Here is a 14,310-nt window from a genome sequence, read left to right as displayed (position 1 = left end):
AAATGACATTATTTTGAGCATGGTTTAAATATTTTAAATGAGACCGTCTCGAATTTTGAACTGAATCGATTTAAATTTGAATTCTGAGAAATTTAGAAAATTTCAACGTATGGTTTAAAGGTTTTAGGATGATCGTTTCGAACTGGACTGATTTTAATACAAATTCTGAGTAACTACTAGAAAATTTCAACGCGCTGGAGAACGCTCTCTCATTTTTAAATTTTAGAGGTTTAATTAAGGTTATTTTCTGCCGTGCGATTCAATATGAATTAATCAGTAACACATGTTAAGTCAGCTAGTATTCGGCTATTTCAAAGTTTCAAGAGCAAAAGTTGTTAATAGCTTGCAGAGTACACCTCAGGGTTGTACCTAAACCCCTTAGCGTCTAACGAATCTTTCGGACGTTTGATTAAAGTGGATCAGACCAGGTTGTGAGATATTGAAAGTTACTAATCAAGTTACTAATTAAGTCACTAATCAAGTTATTGATCAAGTTACTAATCAAGTCACTAATCAAGTCACTAATCAAATTACTATAATCAAGTCATTAATCAAGTTACTAATCAAGTCACTAATCAAGTTATTGATTTATTGATCAAGTTACTAATCAAGTTACTAATCAAGTTACTAATCAAGTTACTAATCAAGTTACTAATCAAGTTACTAATCAAGTTACTAATCAAGTTACTAATCAAGTTACTAATCATGCTATTACCTCTCAATTCCTAATGATAACCTCCTCATTTCAGTCCTACAATATCCTGCTTACTTATTGGGAGTCGAAGAAGAGTTACTGTGCATCGCCCTGACTAACAGAGTCATGGAGAGTAGGTGGGGAGGAAAAGTTGAGATCACCAACGTTACCCTTAACCCTGAGCAGGCTGTATCCACCAGGGACGCGCTCGCTAAGGCGCTCTACAGCCGACTCTTCGATTATCTTGTAGCGGTAAGTTAGACTGAGGAATCTGTCTGGGTTTCTATGGTGCTACCAAATATGATTTTATTTCATTAATCTAATTTTATTAGTTCGCCGTCTCTAATATTTATTTGACATACTTTGACATAATGCAAATATATAAAGCCATTAAAATGAAAAATATAAGATTTACGAACAAATAGATTAGATATACATATAGCCGTATAATGTCGATTTCGATAATTGTCAAAGTGGCAACTTAGCAATCTGTCGATGGAAACTTGACGCAAGGTTGACTCATAAAAATATCTGTTGCCCTACTGCATTATGGTATTAGAACATTGATTGATGGTTTAACGATTCAAAATATTTCTAAAGAATACGTGGAATGATAAAATTGCTAGGCTATTGCAAATATTTAGGACGCACACCTTGACCTTTAGCTTACCCCATACCAAATAGATTTATTATCTCAGAAATATTTAGTATAGATAGAACTGATTTGCTTCATCTCAGAAAAATGTAGAGTAAATTGAGCATGTGATTGATTTGGGATTGAAGATTCATGCTTACTATTGATAACGCATGTGATGTGATGTAATCGTATTGAGATTTATAATAATCCACCAGGAAAGTAAAAACTAATATTTCTCTGTACATCTCAGGCGGTTAACAATGCGTTTGGCATAAAAGAAAAGAGTGAGTTTTCTATCGGTGTACTGGATATCTACGGATTCGAAATATTTGAGGTTTACTTTTAAACGATAACTCGTTTCATAATTCGTTAAATTGATCGTATGTATAATATCTGTCCGTTGATGTTTAAGATATTTTGTTAGTTACTACAGAAGTCATCCCGTAATAGATCGACAAAGATGTTTGTTTCGCCTGATTAATATTACATTGCGACCAAGTCACTTATTTATTGCCTTATAATGTACATCACACACATCACATTTCAGACGAACGGATTTGAGCAGTTCTGTATAAACTTCGTGAACGAGAAACTTCAGCAAATCTTCATAGAACTTACTCTAAAAGCTGAACAGGTAGATTGACTGTGTGAACCAAATCCGGCCATTTCAAATAATTAAGTTGAAGATTTGATTGAGTGGAATGATTTCAAATTATATAATGTTTTTATCAGGACGAATATGTTGAAGAAGGAATATCATGGAAAGCTATAGATTACTTCAACAACAAATGTGTGTGCGATCTCATCGAATCTAAGGTGAGCCAACTGACTAATTAAATGAGATTGTGCTCCCCTGTCTCCCTTCCCACGGCCCCACCCTCAAGTTGCCCGCCTCAGAAGCTACACTTAACTATTTAACCACTTTCTCTATGGCATCAATTTAGTATTAGATCATTTTATGTCCGAATTTTTTGATGTTTTCTTATTTGACTCTAGTAAAAATTAACAGATTTTTACTGGACAATAAAAGTCACGTTCCAGAGCACGTCGTACGTACTCATTATTACATACTCAAATTATTTGCTATATAATATGAGTGTTGAAGTTTATATTATCCAGGAAATTTTGTCCTTGCTCGAGTCTAATCAGCAAACATCTGAAGTTTTGAACATGAGATCATTCATTAAAACTTAACAGCAATTCACGGCTACATCACATTAAATCATGATAAAGTTGGCGGCCTCTCGTGGATACTGCCAGCAAATATTTTGGATGTTTCAGAAACGATAGGACATGAGGAATAAGGTGATCATCATTCATCATACTCTTCCAATAAGTTTGATCGCGGGCCAAGTGGTTCCCCGAAAATATTTCCGAAAAGTGGAGCAAATAGTTACACAGCTTACATTTGATGTGTGTAATTTTTGGCTCTTATTCAATTACGACTCAATGAAACAATGAGCTGTTTCGACTTAAACGTGTCTTTTTCGATGATAAGATATTTTAATCTAAGTTATTTTGGGTGATCGGTCTCATGCTCTCATGAACTCCGAAAGGTGTAGGTGCCCTCTCGACTCCAAACTATTATTTACATTCTAAAACTAGAACAATAGTAATTCTGACCTTTATTTAACGTAGTATGCTCACTCGAAACACTCATAACATTTGTTTGAAGGCAAAGTCTTGGAGCTCAGTTTAGATTACAGCTATTGTGATATGTTCAGCAATCAGGATCTTAAGTTTTGTACTTCAAGGAAACAATATAGCACCGTCAACCATGTGTAATCCGAGTCCCTTGGATGATCAAATTTCATGCTAACAGGGCACTTCTTTGCAGACAACTTCAGTTAATGTTGAACATGGAATACGCAATGTGTTGCGTCTTGATAAAAGGGCCTAATTTCAAATTCACCGTGACAGCGTCGAGCCGCGCACCCGCAGTTGCATGCATATGGTTCGCGTGACATAACCAGCATGCATGTCGATGAGCCGTATTTCGTCTCATACTTTCGAAGATGATTAAAAGCCTCGATGGTATTTAAATCGGATTTTCGACCTATAAGTAGATCTGAGTGGAGAGACACATCAGTTTGCTGACGTCACATCATTTGGATTTGGCGCCCAGGAAGCCAAAACGATAGTAGGAAGAAAATGTCCACACACACGCATAATTCAACATTTGGTGTGTAACGAAAGGTTATTTGAAGAGGGAAGGCTTCGTGTGCCGTGAATGCTATAGCACGCTGAAGATTAAACGGTAAACAGCGATCATGAGATCTGAGTTTAGTACTCTAGTAACTAGATCACAGGACGAAGAACCAAGAATGCAAGGTTTTATATGTAATTATGGCTACGCAGATAATTATGCATACAAATTATGCATGTTATAGGTCATTTTAATAGTTAGCCGTTTAGCGTGCATAATGATAAAGCAGATCAACAAAAAAACAGGGGAAAGTGAGCTATATCTATGATAACATCTTCAACCTACTGAAGCAGTTCCGTCGAGATTCGCTAGTTCGACCTTTAACGACAACGGACAATATAATAGCTGAGCCATTGAAATGCAGGCTTATAGAATTACAAAAATGTACAAAACTTGTGATTCTATTTCAGTATTTGGGTTTGGTCGAGTCATCTGATCCAGGAAAATCTGTTTTGTTATAATAACAACACCGATTATAAGTTCTAAATTTATAAGTACTAAATTTATGAAATCTGGCAGAATTTAAGAAGACTTTTGAGTTCATCATTCGTTGTATGAAACCTACTTTGCGGAGGACGGCGAGTCTAGAAATTTGATATCACCATGATTAGTGTTAATATTTATCCGTTTGAATCATTCAACATTTACATCTTTATGCTCTTTCTTCTTCGTTGTTGTTTGAAGTACATCTCCACTGGATGTATAGCAATTTAAATCTAATATTAACTTATTTTTATTATAAAATACATGTTATCAAAAAGCTTATTTTTATTATAAAAGCTTATTTTACTCTAAATACATGTTATCAAAAAAGCATCAAATTAATGATACATCAGTCATCTTTTATGATAACTTTTGTATTATTTTTTTCGAATAATACTGGTCAGTCATACGTTCAGGCCCTCGAGATGATTTTAAAGAATGCAATGATGGCTACTTTGAGGTGTTTTCTGATCAGAATTCCAGTGTCCGACCTCCAATCTCTATTAAGTCTAACTTTACTGTAGACTATCTGCTGTAAAAAGAAAACGTACAAATTATCACAAAAAACTCTGCAACAACGGATCAAGAGTGACGAATGTTGCCATGTTTACGGCGATCTTCAGGAAACTAAATTTGTCTTGTGATCAAGCCATCACTGATCCTCCAACAATTATAGTTTTTGAAACTAACGTTGGGATTTATGTGTCCATTGGAAAACTGGGAGGTAGATTTCAAATCTATGAGAGCGAATCGCATGCTTTTGTCGTAGAAGTCATTAGCAGATATCATCCAACAGAGCTTGTAATGGACAGATTACCCTTTCTCGCTACTGATGGACAGTTTGAAACCTGACAGAAGCGTCAGTATTACCTCTGCCGATCTCAGTAATCAGGTTGCAAAAAAGATATTTTCAGAAGTTGGTGTGAGTCAATATGACCTTAATGATTTATATTTCAAGTTGAGTGAGAAAGAAAATGTGGCACACACAGTTTTAGGCGAGAACTATGAAAACCTGGGTATATTAAAGTATATCCCCGGGTCAAAATCGGAAAAAATCCTACATTTTAATATACTTTAATATACCTACAATTAGAAGATTTATATTCTTTGTTAAGATTTACATGATGAACTATATTTTTCACTCAGATTCGCAAGATAAGCCTGTTTTAGGACTAGTACATGAATTTCCATCCAGATTGGTCAAAAATTGGCTGAGCTATGACTCTATGAGCTTTAAAAAATATGCCCATATTTGGGCATACGCTTTTGCCCAAATTCGCTTTTGACCAAATTCGATAAAATTTCAATATTCTTTAATGAGACTAACTCTATGTGAAAGATATAACTCAGTGTTTGTTGAATATAGTGGATACTAAGTAAAAAGACCTCCATGAACAAAATTGGGAAAATTGCACATAATATCTCGGTTCGGAATACTAGCAAAAATGACTTCATTAAAATTGAAATAACTCCATCAGTTTTCAATATTTTTTCAAGAACTTTTTGGAATAGATTAAGAATTGCATTTCAAGCTTATTTTGGGCAACAATTTTTGAAGTAGGCTTCCAAGGAGATAGGGATATATTAAAGTATATTGTAGGTATATTAAAGTATATTAAAGTATATCCCCGGGTCTTAAATCGGGAAAAATCCTACATTTTAATATACTTTAATATGGTTGCCCCCCCCCCCCCAACCTTATTGAAAACGCAAAGATTACCAACATTTCTGTTTACAAATCTTATCATGACAGTGAAGACACAAACTCAAAAGAATCAGTCAGTGCTGGGAGCCAGGGGTTTGTAGTTTTGAAGATTAGTTGTGGAGGTTTCTTATCCGTAAAAAAAGCCTGGGACGGTATTTACATAGGAAAGAGCACATGGTTTGAATATCTGGTTTATGGAATAAGTTTATACATCGGTGAGTTTGAAGTTTTAGATGAAGACTACATTGAACTCATTGTTGAAGATGAATCTAGGTGCTGCCTCAGGTGTCTCTTTGATTTACTGAAAAATTTGGACAGCGAAGAGCAAAGCAGATATGCACCTGATTTTATCTTCTTGGACCGAATATTTGATGCAGTTGCTTCGAATCAATTTAATTTCAATATAAGTTCCGTTAACAATGTGGCCGAGAAAGTTCTCGGTTGTAGATATGAGGAACTCCTGAATAGTGCAAAAGTTACGCACGTTGCAGTTTACAAAACCCCTCTTGATTCAACGTTCACAAAGTCGTATCTCAACCGCATCAAAATTCAAAAGATACTTGAAGATACAGTGTACACCTGTTGATTTTCACGCATTCTTAGTCCTAAAGACAAATATTGGAATTTTTCTATCCCTAGAAAAGCAGCAAGATGGTATTTACATCAGTAAGAGTCCACAGTACAAGTATTTGGTTTACGGACTACCATCATCAACACGAAATACTCCAGTGGAGCTTATTGTTGAAGCACGATCCAAATATTCTCTCTCATATTTGATAGAAAATTTAATTTGTGAGAAAGATGAATATGATACTATTGGGAACAACTGCCAGGATTTTGTGAAACGACATTTTGATAAAATGGCTTTGAGGAAACACTGGGAGTTTGAACGTCCCAGAGAATACTTTTATAAGTTATCCTTACAAACTATTATCATTGTTGTAGGTGTTGTGATAGTATGTAACTTTCTTAGCATCAGTCCGTACGCTACGTTGATAATGATCATCATCTTCACTTGTCGTGTTTTATATTCAAGGTTTTGTGATTAATTAATAGTCATAAAAAATGTCCAGTATTCGATAGAATATACCTATCACTAGAGTTATAGCTACGTTGTTATTTAGTGTTTGCAGAATCCCAGTGACGAGTATGTTTACCAATTAATAAAGATTTAATTCGAAAACAATTGCGTTTATTATTGTTTGCTATGTCCCCCAGCTCTAGCCCCACCCTACATCTAATATATAACTAAGTTAATTCTTCTTTTACTACGATAAATATTAGGACGATAAGGTAGTTGTAATGAATGCCCTGCTAGAATACTTGAACACAATTTATTTCAATTTGACCGTTTTTATTTTCAGAGACCACCAGGTGTGATGTGTGTGTTAGACGATGTTTGTGCGACCATGCATGCAGTGAGCGATGGGGCTGACATGAAGTTCGTTGAGGTAGGATTTCAATATGCTCTGGATACTTTGGTTCAAGCTTTAGTACAGACAGATCCGTCTAAAAAAATCGATCTGCTGACACTCAAAGCTTTCAGAGGTTTTTTGACGTTTTTGAGTCCCATTAGGTGCCCTTTATGGCTGACCAACTTTTCCAAACTTTTCCACTTGTCTTAAGGCCACTTTTTGCCACTTTACCACTTTTTACCACCTTTTTTGTTTGTCGAATATCTTTAGTTGTGAACATCGTAAAAGGTTGCGGATCAATCGAGTGTGTTCATATTATCAGGAAGAAAAACTTTTGTTCAAACAATTTTTACGTCAGATAATAAGTTAATTGGATAATTATCAATTAACTAATTAGCAAAATTCTAAAAAATTTTTATTGGCTAAAAATGATCGGAATAGCTTAAAACACGGAGAAAAGTAGTTTTTAGAAAAAATTTAAAATTTTTCACTTACATTTTTTTTTCGAGACTCGTAGAAAAAATTTCGAAAATTAAAAAAAATTTTCCGCCAAAAGTGATCAAATCGCATGAAACACGGATAAAAATGCCTTTCTAAAAAACGTAGTGAATTTTTCGTTTCAAGAATACTTAAATCGCCAATATTTGTAGTTGGAGTTCAGTAAATCTCGGCAGATTTTAGTAATCAGGAATTAGTATTACTAAGTGAAGAGGTCTGAAACTGAAAAACGTTAACCATACGATCGCGCGGCGATATAAGAGTTTCATAAACTAATTTTCACAGAAACTGCACCAATGGCACAGTCAAGATCGAAACGATAGCCTGCTGTACTGTCATTTTATTGATTTCAATGATGAATCAGTGGGGTTAAGATAATCACATTTGTAATAAAATATAAATAACACATCTCTGTACCGTCAATTGTGCTAGTCTAAACCAGCCTACCTGTATTACCAGACCTCTTCTTTTCCTCGACAAATGACAATCAAACCAAGTTGCTCATATCGCATTTGGTGGGTGATGTAAGTAGTAATGCGCTTAGTCAATAAAGACACCGTGATTTTTATTAAAAGGAGATGATAAAGCAAGTATTCATGACACAAAGAAGAATGGTCGGTGGGGATTGGGACCCACTTAAATCACCTTAACACAGTGCCCTCGGTAATCCATCCTGTCATTCAAATCACCTTAACACAGTGCCCTCAGTAATCCATCCTGTCATTCAAATTATTTGTTATATAGTAGTGTTGTAGGTATTGAAACTTATACATAACGAGCTGTATTCAATCAGAATACGACACAATACGTGTATATTATATGGCTCTTAATGAGAAACCCGGTATAGAGACGTTTTAAAGTTTATCACGAAAAAGTATACTTGGCCTCATTACATGGCTCATTTACAGTTCGAAGAAGGCAAGAACAGATCAAGGAAACTAAGGAACAGCCAGGTCCAGAAAGCAAGTGTAAATACACCTTCCAACATCAACTGTGACTTGTTTTGTATTGTTCTGCATACCGCTTCATTTGCTATGCTGGATACCTCAAATCACCCCCATATGTCAGGGTCGGCTAAACGTAAAATCAGCAAGGGTAACATACTGGCAAGGGTAAGATGTAGATACGAGTGACGGGCAAGGGGTAGTAAAGAACCGGTAATAATTAATTCAGTGAAATATTCCACGAGAGTCAGGATATTTTGGAAATTGCTAATAGAGACAGATTCTGATCAGGAAGGATTGTTAATGTTATTGAGGGTGTTGATTTGAAATCCGGACGTCGTGAGGTAAAAATACAGGTTCTTCCCGTAGGATATTCGGGGCTATGATGATCAGCTCAGGATTAATGTGGGACAGATGGACGGGCATTGAAAAGAGCGAGTTGAAAGCTTTCTGGTCTTTTCTTGCCTTCTTTGAGCCATGAGGCCAAGTAGACGTTTTCGTGATAAACTGTAAAACCTCTCCATACTGGGCCTCTCACGGGAGAAACGAGAAGTGTACGATATAGAACGTTTCATATACCTCATTAAGGGCCATAATATAATATACACGTATTGCATTGTGTCGTTTTGTGATTGAATACAGCTCGATATGTATTACTACTTACATCACCCACCAAATGCGATATGAGCAACTTGGTTTGATTGTCGAGGAAAAGAAGAGGTCTGGTAATACAGGTAGGCTGGTTTAGACTAGCACAATTGACGGTACAGAGATGTTTTATTTATATTTTATTACAAATGTGATTATCTTAACCCCACTGATTCATCATTGAAATCAATAAAATGACAGTACAGCAGGCTATCGTTTCGATCTTGACTGTGCCATTGGTGCAGTTTCTGTGAAAATTAGTTTATGAAACTCTTATATCGCCGCGCGATCGTATGGTTAACGTTTTTCAGTTTCAGACCTCTTCACTTAGTATAATTCCTGATTACTAAAATCTGCCGAGATTTACTGAACTCCAACTACAAATATTGGCGATTTAAGTATTCTTGAAACGAAAAATTCACTACGTTTTTTAGAAAGGCATTTTTATCCGTGTTTCATGCGATTTGATCACTTTTGGCGGAACATTTTTTTTTAATTTTCGAAATTTTTTCAAGTCTCGAAAAAAAATGTAAGTGAAAAATTTTTAAATTTTTTCTAAAAACTACTTTTCTCCGTGTTTTAAGCTATTCCGATCATTTTTAGCCAATAAAAATTTTTTAGAATTTTGCTAATTAGTTAATTGATAATTATCCAATTAACTTATTATCTGACGTAAAAATTGTTTGAACAAAAGTTTTTCTTCCTGATAATATGAACACACTCGATTGATCCGCAACCTTTTACGATGTTCACAACTAAAGATATTCGACAAACAAAAAAGGTGGTAAAAAGTGGTAAAGTGGCAAAAAGTGGCCTTAAGACAAGTGGAAAAGTTTGGAAAAGTTGGTCAGCCATAAAGGGCACCTAATGGGACTCAAAAACGTCAAAAAACCTCTGAAAGCTTTGAGTGTCAGCAGATCGATTTTTTTAGACGGATCTGTCTGTACTACTTCAGATTATTTGATTTTTGTCGTGGATCATTTATATTTTCGATCCAAAAATACGATGCGTTTAATATTTTAAACTTTGTTAATTTCAGAAATTGTACGGAGTAGTTAATAACAACGAACATTACCTGAGCTACTCTCAAGGCTTCATTATCGTACATTATGCTGGCAAGGTAAGCCCCCATGTCTAAGTAGACTTTCTCAAGTCGTTTATTGTAGAGTTTAAATAGACAAATGTTCTGCATTTTTGGGATTCCTTTTGATGAATTGAGGTATTTTACAGGTAGAGTACAATGTGAATGGATTTTGTGAACGTAACAAAGATGTTCTCAATAATGATGTTATCGAGTTGATGCAAACTTCTTCAAACGCTTTCATCAAGAGTCTCTTCCCAGAGAATCTCGTGAGTCACCTCCAAAGTTTACTTAGAATCGACATATGATTAGTGATTTCAATGGTATTGGTTCTCTCTATGAGTATGAGCTCAGAAAGCAACAAATTATTCGAATTATTATCAATCTAGCTTCAATCCGGTATTGTGATCGCAGTATTTTGTAACTTCTTACTCCTGTCCAGGCTGTTCTTAAAGAGAAGAGAGGAAAACCTTCCACTGCCGGATTCAAGATAAAGACACAAGCAAATGATTTAGTAGCTACACTTATGCTGTGTACACCTCATTATATTAGGTTTGGATGCTAAATTTAGTTTATTGTCCTCAAGACGGATTTATTCATTTATGAGCAACTACAAACATTATTTTTAGTACTCTGTTATGACTTAATGTATTGTCGCACGAATTTTAAATCGTTCCAACCTCTCAGGTGTATTAAACCGAACGAGACGAAGAGAGCACACGACTGGGAGGATCTCCGAGCGAAGCATCAAGTCGAGTATCTAGGTCTCAAGGAGAATATTAGAATCAGACGAGCAGGGTTCGCTTACCGACGTCCCTTTGCCAAGTTCCTACAGCGTTATGCCATCCTAACCAGAGAAACCTGGCCACGTTGGCCTGGGGAACCAGCCGGAGGGATCAAACATGTCATGGACTCTGTATCAATGGAGCCATCTCAGTGGCAGATGGGAGTTACTAAGATTTTCATAAAAGCACCAGAAAGTCTGTTCTTACTGGAGGAGACGAGGGAGAGAAAGTTTGACAGTTATGCCCGTGTTATCCAAACCGCTTGGAGAAAGTACGTCAGACGACGTGAAATGGCTGAAATCAGGGAAAAGGCTACTGACATTCTTTTCAAGAAGAAGCTGAGACGCAGGGCTACCATCAACCGCTGCTTCGTTGGTGACTACATCGGATTCGGCCAGAATGCCGGTCTTCGTGCCCTGGTGGGGAAACGAGAAAGGATCGAGTTTGCTTGTTGCATTAATAAATATGATAGGAAATTCAAAGTACAGAAGCGAGACATGCTCCTTTCTGCTCAAAACTTATACCTGATTGGACGAGAAAGGGTCAAAAAGGGACCACAAGCTGGCGAAATTATTGAGAAAGTGATGAGGATTATCAAGTTATCTGAAATAGTAAACGTAGACCTCAGTACACGCCAGGATGATTTCTTTGTCATTCGTGTGAGGGAGGCGTTCCCGAGTGTATTGGAATCTGTGTTTAAAACAGAGTTCCTCACAGTTCTTAGTGAAAAAATGGCTGCTACAGGAAATCCAGTCAACATCAGTTTTTCTGATCAGATAACGTACACCGCAAAGAAAGATAACAACAAAATGAAAGCCTGGATAGGATCACTTATGGGCGATGAGAGAGTGTTACAATTCGTCAATGGATCTGAGGACTTCCCTGTGCTGACGGCGAAGGGTAAGATGCTGACTATTGCTATCGACAACGGTCTACCTCGAGACACTAGACCAGGTAAAATCTCTGAGAGACAGGGGTCCTTCAACAAGCAGAAACCTCCGAGAAGCGCTCAAAGTTATAAATATCAACCTCCGGGATCCCAGAAGAAGTCAGAGAAGATGTCACGGTCGAACACCAGCATGGAGCGACCTTCCATGCACAAGATTGGTGCCAAACAGAGTGCCAAAAACCTCAACCCACAATCCAGCAACAAATCCTTCATGAATGTTCCGTCGCCTAACATGAGCATAAAAAGAAAGGGTCCGCCTCCGCCACCGCCTCCTCAACCAAACTACCCTAAAGTAAGAGTACTGTACGACTATCAGGCTCAGGATGCAGAGGAGCTTTCCCTCTCCGCGGGAGATACCGTCAACCTCCTCAGAAAAGAGGATAGTGGCTGGTGGGTAGGTGAATTGAAAGGGAAGAAGGGATTGTTTCCATATAATTATGTTGAAGAAATATGAGACTTATTATGAGATTATGATTTCCATTGTTTGATATATAGAATACCATATAATTCTCATCGATCATTTTGCATTCATGGCTTCATTTTGTACAGTCTTTATACTAATTTACGAATAAGAGTTGCAACATGGATTAAAGATTGAAGGCATAAAAATCAAACACACATTACTTTAATCTTATGTAACTGTAAGCCTTTTGATTTCCAGGGTTTTGTGCAGATGATTTTAAGTTAAACAGTGAAAAACAAGATAAAATGGAATTTAAATATTATAGTTGGGGGAGGGGTTAAAGCTTAAACCTTGTGCAGGTAATACATGAACGATCTCTCACTGTTAGATATTTGTATCTAGATTTTAGGGTTATTGATAGGTCATGTTTAAATTGCATTTCTGTTTTTTTAACTTTTTCGTTGGTTTTACCGGTTTTTGTAAATACTCGTGTTATGTGATTCAACGTATGACTTTCAGAGGAATAAATAAGATAATAATATGCTCCTCCCATTTTCTGTGAAATGCAAATTTAACCTTTTTTTTCAGTTTCAGAACGTTTTTCATGAGATGTTTTCGAGCCGATCAACATGTTTATTGTATGCAAATTGTATACAACTTGTGCTTCAACATCAAGTTCAGGAATGAGACAATGAGTTTAATTTTTTGGTTTTGAAAATAATTAATTGCATGAGAAGCGAAATTAATAAGTTGAAAATTGAATCCAAATACTCATTTCAAGTTCAAATGATATAATTAATCATTAATGGGAGAGGTTAAAAGCAAATTTGGGGGAGGAAGAGTCAAAACTAAAAATGGTCAATAAGTAGATTGTAGATCCAACCAGTGCACAGTGTAAAACTGAAAAGTCGACTGCACTGCGATAGATTTTGAAATAAAATATCACTGTTCAGTATAAAGGCTAACTCCTTAACCTAGTTTCTAATTCTACCTTGATTGGGTGATACATAATTCGATAGCTGATAACAATTGGATTGTCAGTTGCGTCCTTTTAGAAATAATAAGATACATAATTCAAGAATCTTTGTTTCCAAATTTTGCGGACGTATAAGTAATTTAAGGTACGTAAGTGGACCTTTACCGATTGTTGAAATTCGTCATCTATAGCGTCATCTAGCGTGAAATGACGCTAGATGACGCTAAATATCGAATTTCAACAATCGGTAAAGATAGCGACAATGTCGCCAATTGCGTGGCACCTTTTCAATTTCAATTGTCAATGTCGCGATCTAGCGTCATCTAGCGACAGCTACCCCTGTAACTCTTTCTTTGGCTTTGCAGCAGTTTCCATTTTAGCAGCATTCTTAGACCTATAGCTCGTTTCTCTGCCTCTAATCCAACAGCAACTTTCTTACAGCAGCTTTTATTCCAGCAAATTTCTTTACAGCAGCTTTCTTTACAGCAACTTTCTTTACAGCAGCTTTCTTTACAGCAGCTTTCATTTCAGCAACTTTCTTAACAGCAGCTTTCTTTACATCAACTTTATTTACAGCAGCTTTCTTTACAGCAGCTTTCTTTTCAGCAGCTTTCTTTTCAGCAGGTTTATTTTCAGCAGGTTCAATTGCAATTTTCTGTTTAGGTTGAACATGTATTGGACTGGACTGGACTGCTATCAGAAGGCAGACAAGAACTGAGATAACAAACTTCATCTTAATTCGCTGTGTGAAATAATTTAGTTAATGTTAGGGTAACTGTTCTACAATGTGAACAGTCGGTACTCTAGTCGACACTTTCACAACTGAATGATCAGCATCAAGGGTCGACCGGTTAAGAGGACAATTCCTCGGTTTGCCTCGGCCTCG

The 14,310-nt window shown here is 36.3% G+C and overlaps 2 protein-coding genes across 3 annotated transcripts in view; one reads left to right on the top strand and one right to left on the bottom strand.

Annotated features, from left to right (window-relative positions):
• LOC134816112 (G2/mitotic-specific cyclin-B-like) overlaps positions 1-8,387 on the bottom strand; it is a 38,454-nt gene extending 30,067 nt beyond the window's left edge. The window contains exon 1 of the mRNA XM_063824862.1: positions 8,364-8,387. The gene's annotated coding sequence lies outside the window, so the exon portion shown is untranslated. The remainder of the gene's footprint in view (positions 1-8,363) is intronic.
• LOC134816094 (unconventional myosin-If-like) overlaps positions 1-12,572 on the top strand; it is a 108,178-nt gene extending 95,606 nt beyond the window's left edge. For both annotated transcript variants that reach the window (XM_063824836.1, XM_063824837.1), the window contains 9 exons: positions 750-946; positions 1,582-1,665; positions 1,879-1,965; positions 2,064-2,147; positions 7,090-7,176; positions 10,270-10,350; positions 10,461-10,580; positions 10,754-10,863; positions 10,999-12,572. In XM_063824836.1, the coding sequence (XP_063680906.1) occupies positions 750-946; positions 1,582-1,665; positions 1,879-1,965; positions 2,064-2,147; positions 7,090-7,176; positions 10,270-10,350; positions 10,461-10,580; positions 10,754-10,863; positions 10,999-12,499 (2,351 nt within the window). In that variant the 3' untranslated portion in view covers positions 12,500-12,572. The remainder of the gene's footprint in view (positions 1-749; positions 947-1,581; positions 1,666-1,878; positions 1,966-2,063; positions 2,148-7,089; positions 7,177-10,269; positions 10,351-10,460; positions 10,581-10,753; positions 10,864-10,998) is intronic.
• The last annotated feature ends 1,738 nt before the right edge of the window (positions 12,573-14,310 follow it).

Source organism: Bolinopsis microptera, chromosome 5 (assembly GCF_026151205.1).
Source record: "Bolinopsis microptera isolate Bmic1 chromosome 5, MBARI_Bmic_1.0, whole genome shotgun sequence".
Classification (NCBI taxonomy): Eukaryota; Metazoa; Ctenophora; class Tentaculata; order Lobata; family Bolinopsidae; genus Bolinopsis; species Bolinopsis microptera.
Note: the sequence above shows the minus strand (reverse complement) of the source record. Positions and strands in the feature narration are given on the sequence as shown.